This window comes from Nilaparvata lugens, chromosome 13, assembly GCF_014356525.2.
Source record: "Nilaparvata lugens isolate BPH chromosome 13, ASM1435652v1, whole genome shotgun sequence".
Lineage (NCBI taxonomy): Eukaryota > Metazoa > Arthropoda > Insecta > Hemiptera > Delphacidae > Nilaparvata > Nilaparvata lugens.
Window position 1 is genome coordinate 658,952 of NC_052516.1, and position 11,546 is coordinate 670,497.

At 33.4% G+C, this 11,546-nt stretch overlaps 1 protein-coding gene across 1 annotated transcript; it reads right to left on the reverse strand.

Moving 5' to 3' along the window:
• Window positions 1-10,619: 10,619 nt before the first annotated feature.
• LOC120354090 lies at window positions 10,620-10,952 on the reverse strand. Its single transcript, XM_039440325.1, has one exon. It carries the CDS (start codon window positions 10,950-10,952, stop codon window positions 10,620-10,622), a length of 333 nt encoding a protein of 110 aa, XP_039296259.1.
• Window positions 10,953-11,546: the final 594 nt, after the last annotated feature.

The following is an 11,546-nucleotide window of genomic DNA, read 5'->3' on the forward strand; positions in this document are numbered from 1 at the left end:
TTAAATGTTTAAATGTTTAAATGTTTAAATGTTTAAATGTTTAAATGTTTAAATGTTTAAATGTTTAAATGTTTAAATGTTTAAATGTTTAAATGTTTAAATGTTTAAATGTTAAATGTTTAAATGTTTAAATGTTTAAATGTTTAAATGTTAAATGTTTAAATGTTTAAATGTTTAAATGTTTAAATGTTTAAATGTTCAAATGTTTAAATGTTTAAATGTTTAAATGTTTAAATGTTTTAATGTTTAAATGTGTAAATGTACAAATGTTCAAATGTTTAAATGTTCAAATGTTCAAATGTTCAATGTTCAAATGTTTAAATGTTTAAATGTTCAAATGTTTGAATGTTTGAATGTTTATATGTTGCGCATTTACAGCGAAACGCAGTAATAGACTTTCATGTTTTTTGACAAGTATGCTCCTTTTTTAATTATGCAATGACTTATATACAAGGTTTTTGGAATTTCGCATTCCTATGATAATTTAAAAGGGAAAAGGAGCTTCCTTCATATGCCAATATTAGAGTGCAATATCAGACTATAGAATTATTCATCATAAATCAGCTGACAAGTGATTATGCAGATGTGTTGAGAAGCCAGTCTATTGCTGTATTTCCGAAGGTCTATAGTTCCAATCAGGTACTTGTGGTAAATGTTTAAATGTTTGAATGTTGAATGTTTGAATGTTTGAATGTTCAAATGTTTAAATGTTTAAATGTTAAATGTTTAAATGTTTAAATGTTTAAATGTTTAAATGTTTAAATGTTTAAATGTTTAAATGTTTAAATGTTTTAATGTTTGAATGTTTAAATGTTTAAATGTTTAAATGTTTAAATGTTTAAATGTTTTAATGTTTAAATGTTTAAAGTTTAAATGTTAAATGTTTAAATGTTTGAATGTTTAAATGTTTAGATGTTTAAATGTTAAATGTTTAAATGTTCAAATGTTTGAATGTTTAAATGTTTAAATGTTTAAATGTTTTAATGTTTAAATGTTTAAATGTTTGAATGTTTAAATGTTTAAATGTTTGAATGTTTAAATGTGTAATTGTACAAATGTTCAAATGCTTGAATGTTCAAATGTTCAAATGTTCAAATGTTTAAATGTTTAAATGTTCAAATGTTTGAATGTTTGAATGTTTATATGTTGCGCATTTACAGTGAAACGCAGTAATAGACTTTCATGTAATTTGACAAGTATGCTTCTTTTTTAATTATGCATTGACATATATACAAGGTTTTTGGAATTTTGCATTTCTATGATAATTTAAAAGGGAAAAGGAGCTTCCTTCATATGCCAATATTAGAGTGCAATATCAGACTATAGAATTATTCATCATAAATCAGCTGACAAGTGATTATGCAGATGTGTTGAGAAGCCAGTCTATTGCTGTATTTCCGAAGGTCTATAGTTCCAATCAGGTACTTGTGGTTGAGAATACTGCGTGAGGTCTACTGTTCACAGAACTACTAGTTAGTTGTGCAGCAGTTAGTATTTTTAGTTATAGTTGAATGCAGCTTGCTGGGAATTGAATGGTATATCTCCTTGATGCTGATTTACCCGTGCATATTCTAAATTTACAGTATGTCAAGCTCTACGAACCAAGTTTGAACATTGTTCATACCGCGGCATTATTATTAGAATTGAAATTCTGTGAATCAGTAGAAAGAAAATAGAAAAAAAAAGATCTACCAACGGCTGTTGAATGATGCAATGATTAAAACAGTTGATTTTTTTTCTGTGTGTGGCCAGCTCACGAATCTTCTTCCATGAGGCTTACATGTAAACTTTGAAGGACCATAGGAAAGAGTTCTGATAAATTTGATAGACCATAAACCTGCTTATTTACATAACAAACACAGCTAAAAAAATCAATTTAATAGAAATAATTGATCAATTCCGGTTTTTATAATGTTCTCATGAATAACCACATTGTATATAACTCATTTTAATCTCATCTTTTTAAATCTCCACAATAAAATTTGATATTTCTGGAGAAGGTACATATCACAAGCTAACTGTGACAAATGAATAAAGTGATCTAGACATCAAGAAAATAAATAATATGTTACTATTATTGAAGAAAAATTGTATTGTTTTATAGTATAAACAACAAGTCAATACACTATTTCATCAATGATATCTCATGCAAACACATTCAATATCAATCCAGAAGATTTGAAGAACAAACAAATTCGTCCCACTGCATGCCACACAGAGTGGCGCAAAAGTTACTGGACAGTTGGCCAGAAGAAAAAATAAAAAAAACAGGAAGATGTAGTATAATAGTTTTAGCCCATGGTGTTGGTATTACAAAATGTTGATAATCACACCTCGTCAAGTTGGCAATACCATGCAATGACAAACACAACAATCGATCTAGTCAGTTTTTGAAAGCGTGTTCTGTGAGACGTGTTTGAAGCTGTAGTTTCCGAATTAGTTTTTTTTTTTTTGTTAATCAGTTGTCACAATGCTGACAAAAGAAGAAAGGATCTTCGCTTTGAAAACATTCCATAAAAGTGGTGCTACTGCAGTTGTTGATGAATGGGGTAGACACTTTACATCAAAACAACCAACTAGACAAACATTATATGACATAAGAGATAGATTTGAACAACATGGATCTGTTATGGATGAACCAAGATCTGGCCGCCCCACAACAGTCTCAACTGAGAAAAATGTGTTGCGCGTATGTTGTGACCAACTGTGACCAACAGTCCACGAGAATCAACCAGACGATTAGCATCTGAGCTGGATTTATCACGAAGGTCTGTGCAAAGAATATTACACAAACAGAATTTCAAAGTTTACATTCTATGTTTGCTACATGTGTTTGCTATGTCTTCAATTTTGTGAATTGATGCCTAACCTACAGAAACACGATCCTTACTTGTTCAATAAAATTGTGTGGTCTGATGAGGCTAATTTTAAGTCAAGCAGACAAGTCAACAGGCATAATTGTACTCACTGGTATACTGACAATCAAGATCTTTTGTTAGAACAACAAATAAATCAACCTGGTGTGAGTGTCTGGGGAGCAATATCATCATTTGGCGTTCTTGTACCATATTCATTTGAAGGAACTGTGACAGGAGATAAATACTTGGATATGCTTCAGAATTATGTGGTACCAGGACTCATGACGTGTGCTGAAAGCTTTCAAGAAATTTACTTTCAACACGATGGTGCTCCACCACATTATGCCACTAACGTTCGCAATTATTTAAATGAAACATTCCACAGGAAAGTGATTGGACGAGGGACAGATATAGACATGCCTCCACGTTCACCAGATATCACACCCATGGACTTTTTCGTTTGAGGTGTCATCAAGGACTTTGTTTATTTATGAAAGCCTCAGACAATTGACGAACTGAAAGACTACATACACGATGCATTTGAAGGTTTGGACAGTGATACAAGGCTAGGCTATGTCATAAAGTATGTCACAGTGTTCCCAAAAGATTGGAAAGATGTATTAATGAAGATGGAAAGCACACTGAACATAAAAAAATTCTAAGTATTTCTTGTTATGAAAAATAAATTCAGTCTTTGTTTATAGCAGTGTCCAGTGACTTTAGCGTCATCTTTTATATTATAGGGAGTGAAACTTCAATTCAATTACTTACACAATCAACATGAGAAACCAATAAGCTGTAGATTTTAGCCATTATAATGACTCTCCACATGTTTGAAGAAAGTTTTAAAAATGATCTTAAACACAAAAATTCATGCAAAAAAGAATATGAACTTGTTTGGAACAGTGCCAGGAATATAGGAGAGCTTTACAGTACTGTTCAAGTGCACATCAGCTCAACCAATTCAGACAATAGACTTCATCCATCCACAAAAGAAACAAGTTGAGAAACAAAAGTTAGTAATCAAGTGGTAAGAATGAAGCTGATTGAAAATAAAAACCTCAAACTAACTAGTCTACTGCATTGTGGAGAAGGAAATGGATTAACAACACAGTAGGCTAGCTATTTCAAGGTTTTATCATTCTCAATAAGCTTCTTTCTCACTCAATAACCAACTTGTATCTATCAATTTGTTTCTTTTGTGGATGGATGAAGTCTATTGTCCGATTTGTTGCACTCCAACAGTACTGTAAAGCTCTCATATGCCTGGCTCTGTTTCAATAGCGCTCTATTTTTCACGTGGATTTCTGTTTTGAAATTAATTCCAAAAAATATTTCATTGAATATCACCAGAATGAAAGTTGTCCATGATCTAAATGATATGTAACTTGTCAATGCAGACATAATCAAGGAATTGGAGAAGAAGCATGGCAGAAACTAATTAAGCAATTTTGGAACCATGTAAAAAGCATCTGAATAGAAAGAGAAGGCAGAAGGAGGGAGACTGAATAACTGAGAACATTTTGAACCTTCATGGAAACACGTCAAGGACTGAAGGTTTCAAATGTGGGGAGAGTAGAGATTAAACAATTTCAGAACAAGATCTGGTAAGAGTGTAGACAGGCCAAGGAGCAGTGGTTGGAACAAAAGTGTGTAGAGACGTAATAGTTTTAAATATAAAATTTAAGACACAGTCAGGGATTCCTTCTTTTATACTTTTTGTTGTTTGTTTTATTATCTATTATATTATAGTATCAGTTTGGCTGTCGAACTGGACGGTTGAATTTTCGAGCGGTCGCTTATCGCTAATGATAACTAGCTAACTGTGTTCTGTTTCGGACTGCCGTGAATTGTTTTTAACTGTTTTAAACGGAATTTATCGAGATTTGATAGGAATTTATTCAAGTTTGAAGTGTTCAAAGTCGACCTATTTTATCAATTTACACCTACTGCAAACGTTATTTATCACTTTACATAATGAGCTCGTGTGGAAAGTGCCAGCAACCTGTGAATCGCTCTTCAACTGTTTCTAACTTATTATGTAAAGACTGTAATTGTTTATTTCATCCTGCATGTGTTAATATGCAGGAGGCTGATGTTTCGTTTTTTGAAAAACAAGTCATGGAACTCTCCTGATTGTATTATTGTCCAACTATCTCTCAGGGTGAATGACTCTACTCCTGTTAAAATAAATAAACAGTGCTTAGCGGAAAGCGAAGTTTCGGCTCCTAGCAATCAAATAAAATCCATTTGAGGGACAGTTAGAGGGCTTAAAGAGTGAATTATTGAATTCTATTGAGGAACTGAAATCCATTGTCAATGCCGGGTAGGAAAAACGTGATAAATTGGAGGATATAATTGCTAAACAGAGTGGAATTGTTGAACGACAACAGACGCTGATAGAATCTCTCAGAAGCGACGTTAATGGTGTCCAGGAACGCTTGCGAGTCACTGAGGAGCGACTGGACGACCTAGAGATGTATACGCGGCGCAACACGCTGGAGATACACGGCCTCCCCGAACCGGCTAATGAGAATGTGTTGGATACATTTGCGAGAGTGAGCAGGGCGGTAGGCATGCCTCCGGTTATGGTGGACGCAATCCACCGTCTCAGGCCGTTCAAGGGTAAGCCTGGACCAGCATCATCCCCACCTGGTATAATTGTCAAGTTTGTCAGGAGACTGGATGCCGATTCAATGATGGATCTCAGGAAAAAATTCGGCAAACTGTGTAGAAATCAAATTGAGGGTTTTGATGGACAGGAACCTGTATTCATCAACCGTAGTCTGTCGCCTAGGCGAAGAGAACTTCTTGGTGTTGCACGACGGTTGAAAAGGGAGGCTAAAATTAAGGATGCCTGGGTCGACCATGTTGGCAGGGTTAAAATACGGAAAATTGATGGAGAAATCTCCTTAATTAAAAGTGTAAATGAGCTTAAATTTGATTAAGATGCGACCAACTTCATTGATTGTAGGCTGCTTAAATGTTGTTTGCATTTTGTCAAGTGGGAATAATATATGATTGAATTGATATAATTTAGAATAATAGACAATTATAATATGCAGTTACTACAATTTGAGATGGACAGTGACATAATAAGTAATTCATGTTTTGTTATCCTGTTTGCCTTAATTATGATTTTTTGCTTCATTAATCTTAAAATTATCTTTTATCGAGATATTGAGAATATTATTAGTTCATTCTCAAGTTGAATTGTTGAGCGGTTTTCTAATCTCAATATTTTGTGGCATCTAGCTATTATTGATCAGTTTCATTGAATGGAATAGAAATTATTTTAATGAACTATTATTATCGAACAACAATGAGGCTTTAATTGCAATAAACATCGCTAAATTCCTTATTATCAGGAGCTATTATTGATTAGGTATATTGGAATAAGCAGTAGACTGGGTATTATGATAAATGACAAGTAGGATAGCCTAAATGGTGATAATATGTTGTAATAACTTTTAAGTGATGTTCAATCGTTCAAATTAATTTTACAATGTTTTATGACAGCATAATAATAATAATAATTACATGGCTATGACTTTATGGCTCAATTAGTGAAATTTATTATTGTGAACAATAACAGAAATGATTGTCATAGAGTTGCCACTCAATCTTATTGCTGCATTCCTATCGCTCAGTCTTAACGTTGCAATCGTATTGCTCTATTACCATTACTGTATTTATTTTGTCTGTAGGTTAATGTAATATCAATGAACCTTTCAGTAGTTTGATGATGATTCTCATCACTATTCAATTTTTTTTCTCAATACATCTGATAGTCAGCTCACATATTATACAGTATAAGTCTTTTTCATGGATATTTGAATATTGATATTGAGTAATACTAGTAGATTAGTTTTGGTCGAGTCACTTCGGATTCAATGAATTTCATCATTCATATAATATAATATATCTATAGTTCCGAGATATTTAGGTCAACTTCTCATTTAATAGAATAAACGAATAAATGAATAAATATTTTATTGTCTTGCATGGCACTCCGAAAATGGACTGAATACAGTAACATTTTTTTTTCTTTTTATCTATATTTAAGAAAACAATTTCAAAGATAATAACTTCATAAAAAACAAAATTTAAATATTTATGGAAAATTTCACTTCCCTTAATGAATGTAGATATATTACATCACTTGATGATTTTAATGATACTTTTTTCTCGCTTGATAGTGTAGTTGTTTTTCAAATGAACATCCATAGTATTAACTGTAATTTTGATAATTTATTACTATACATAAATGGCATGAGGAACAAGCCTCATATTATTGTTCTGTCTGAAGCATGGATAAAGCCTGATGATAACATGAACTTATTTAATATTGATGGGTATGATAAGACGACTTCTTGTACTGATAACAGATGCGGTGGTCTTGTGGTATTTTACAAGCAGTTCTTTCATTGTAATTTAATTGAGAGCTCACTGGCTGGAGCTGATTCCATCGTTTTGAATTTTAAATATGGGCAGTTGAACTTTGTACTTGTTGGGGTTTACAGATGGCATACAAACAGCAATATTCCGTCATTTCTTGAGTCATTCTCTGAACTTCTTTCTGGGATAGATCATGAAGAAGTTGTTTGTGTTGGAGACTTCAATATTAACATTAATCTTACCAACCCTCTTGTGGATCAATATTTTGAGATTTGTGCTACAAATGGCTTAGAGAGTCTGATAGATGTCGATACTAGAGTTACTGATAATTCTTCTACTTGTATAGACCATATTCTATACAGAGGACGGTCCTCTTCAGATGTTTTCTCTGCCGTCGTGGAGGCTGGTATAACTGACCACCGTGCTGTATGTGTCTCTATGCCCTGCACTAAGGCGGTCAATGATCACCGTGCTTGCACTGAGCGCATTGTAGTTGACTATGATAGATTGAATGATTTACTTGCTGAGGAAGAGTGGGATTCTTTTTATGGGTGTGATGATCTTGATTTAGCATATTCAAATTTTGAGAGAGTATTACACGCTCACATTCAGTTGGCAACCACTAAGTCTATAAGAAACAGCGGAAATCATAGATCTAGAATGCTTAACCCTAGATTACTACCGTGTTTTGATATGCCTGTTTTACTACCTATACGTAAATTTTACGTACAAGTCTTGTTTTTTTTCTTTGGGCTAGTAAACTTCTATAAAGGAAATTCCTGCTAAAATTAATCTCTTTGATATATTCATCAAATATATTTATGCTCAAAACATGGTTCCAGGGTAGAATTGGGTTTAGATTTATAAATTTTTATAGTTCTGATCTTGATTGTGAAGCCAAAAAACCTTTTGTCAATATTATAAGAGGCAATATTCAGTGGATGAAATGAGACACAATAATATTGATCAATAATATCATTCTCACATATAATATTGATTTTCACACTTAGTTTTCCACACAAAATTGTCTTTACCATCTAAAGTTTCAACCGTCGGTTGTACAATAAGAGAGTGCTGGACTTCCAAATTAGCAGTTTCATCAACATTATTATTCATTTGTAGTGGACCCCTATTTCTACTCAACACCCCCCTATCACTGGATGTTTTTGATGTTGCAGGATGAGAAGATTTCTTCCTTTTCTTACTATTTGATAATTTCGAAGTAGATGGCTCAGTGATGTCCATTTCCTTCCTTTTCTTATTAGTCAATGATTTCGTTGTAGAAGGCTCTGGTTTAATGTCTATTTCCATTCTTTTCTCCTTGTTTTGAATAGCACTATCTTCGATATTCAAATCTCCAATATAATTCAATATTTCATCATAAACATTTTCAATTTCTTGTGGAAAATATTCCGGGTCAGCATCACTGTCATACCCATCACTTTCTTCAATCTCAACTTCATCATATAATAAAATGTCAAACCAACTTGTGAGTTTGGTTTCAGGCATTTCAAGGTTGAGGAAGTATTCGAAACCATTAATAGAATGAGTAGCAGCAATTGTTTAGATGTAAATGGCCTCAACTCTTTAATATTGAAGATAGCAGCTTCAGATGTCTCAGAGGTTCTGACACACATCTTCAATGAATGTCTAGACTTGGGAATATTCCAAATGAACTAAAAAAGGTCAAGATGATTCCCATACATAAGAAAGGTGACAGGTCAAAAATTGAAAATTATAGGCCCATTTGTATTATAGAGATATTGTCTAAAATCTTTGAAATGCTTCTCCACAAACAGCTAGCTACACACTTTGAAAACAATGACATATTGTCAAAAGACCAATACGGCTTTCGTAAGACTCTATGTACAAGTGACAATGTTATGAATGTAGTTAAGGGGTTATTGAGAGTTTAGAAAAACAACATAAAGTCAACCTAAGATCATTTGATTTGCCTAAGGCCTTCGATTCAGTTGATCATGAAACATTATGTGAGAAACTCTCGTTTTATGGTCTTGACAAAATTGCAGTGGACCTTATCCATTCCTATCTTAGTAATAGACTGCAATTTGTATTTAAGAATGGTAGATTTTCTAGTGGCAGAGTGGTCAAGTACGGTGTCCCACAAGGTTCAATACTTGGTCCACTTTTGTTCATAATTTACATTAATGATTTGCCCAATGTAATTAGTAAAAATGAAAGCCGTCCCTACCTCTTTGCAGATGACCTAGGCTTACTAGTCAGTAGCAATGACAAACAAAGTGTAGACATAGTTGTTGAAAGGAGCACATCTACTATAAATAGCTGGTGTGCAGCAAATAAGTTGAGTCTCAACTTATTAAAAACCAATGATTTGCAGTTCACTTTCAACTCTAGGTTCACTGACATCGGCACTTTGAAATTCCTGGGTATTATGCTAGACACAAATTTGAATTGGAAAAGCCACATAGCATACTTATCTGGAAAGCTAAGTAAAGGGATTTTTGTTTTGCGCAGGCTGAGTCATATTGTGAGTCACAAGGTTCTAATGAGTGTCTACTATGCTCATGTTTATAGTCACTTAGCCTATGGTATTCAACTGTGGGGAAATTGCTCAATGGCCATCACACCTTTTAGACTACAAAAAAAGCTATAAGAATTATTTGTCATGCACCACCACTTGCCACATGCAAACCACTTTTCCGAAAATTAGGTGTTCTGACTCTCCCATCTCTATATGTATATATTTGTTTAATGTACATGAAGAAAAACTCTAGTAAATATAATGTAAATGCTGATGTACATAATTATTCCACAAGAGGTAGGCTTAACGTAAGACTTGAATTTCACCAACATGCAACTACTCAGAGAAATTGGCATTATATGTCTATAAAATTGTTTAATGAACTTTCTCTAGAGGTGAGACTCATGGACATCAAACGTTTCAAATCTTACATAAAAGAAGTTCTTGTGGAAAAATGCCTATATTCGGTTAATGATTTTTTTGTATGAACTTCATGAGTGTGAATGTTCTACTTTTTTGGCCACAGAAAAACTCACATACATGTAGGTATCATCTGCTTTATAATAGCTTTTGTGGTGTAATACCATTGTTATTATTTTTGCTATTATAGTTCTGTTGTGGTGCAGCTGTGTTGTAGTGATTGCTCATGGATCCATTGTTTTTAAGTTATGTGTGGATTGTAGTGTGTAGTATAAGTTTTATCTGCTATAGTTGAGTTCTTCAACTCGTATTTTCATGTTTTAATTAATAGCGACGATTGTCTCAACATATTGTATGTTTTATGGCAATAAACGATGATTTGATTTGATTTGATTTGATACGCCACCCATATTCTGTCCTGACTGGTCCCATGATACGCCTTACAATTTTTCTCTCAAAAACAAAACACGCAATGCTTGCTCTTCTCCACTAGTCAGCGTCCACGTCTCAGCACCATAGGTGGCCACTGGTCTGATCAGTGTTTTGTATAGCCGCAGCTTAGACATGCGTGATAAGAGCTTTGACTTCATTAGTTTCATGTGGACAAAGTACGCCTTGTTTGCAGCTAAAATCCTGCTTTCCACGTCCGCTCGTACCTTGTTCTCACTATTGAGAAGCGAACCCAAGTACTTGAACTGCCTCACATTTTGAAGCCAAACTCCTCCACCACATTCCAGATCACCAACATGTCTTCTTCTCTCGTTTGCTGACATCATAAGATATTTAGATTTTTCTATATTCATCTCAAGACCCAACTTCCTACCTTCATTTTTTTAGAGTTTGGAGCATGTCAACCACACCAGCTTTGCTTCTTGATAATAAGCACCACATCATCTGCGTACGCATATGCTTGCTTGGGCTTCGTTACAATACTGCCGCTTGTCTGAATAAAGACATAGGAATATAAGTATTATCTGAATAAAGACATCATTTAAGAATAAAGTCAATATTCACACCATTCATAAATTAAATATTTGAAGATTCATGATTTTAACCCTCTACAAGTAAAGCTGCGTTTACACCAAGTTGTTAACAAAATGTTAATAACTTAATTCTTATAGATGCTATTAGATTGAATATAACTTATCATACACATGATGAGCATAATCATGTGTTTGTCAAGTTCTGTTCAATGTAATAGAATCTATAAGGATTAAGTTATTAACATTTTGTTAAACCCAGGAGTGAGTATTCATATGGTTATCTCTATTATCAGGATAATAATTAGTCTACATTAAATTTTAAATTGAAATTTTTGTGAGTGTCTCAAATCTGCAAGATTTTTTTCAAGTGTGTGAGCATATTCT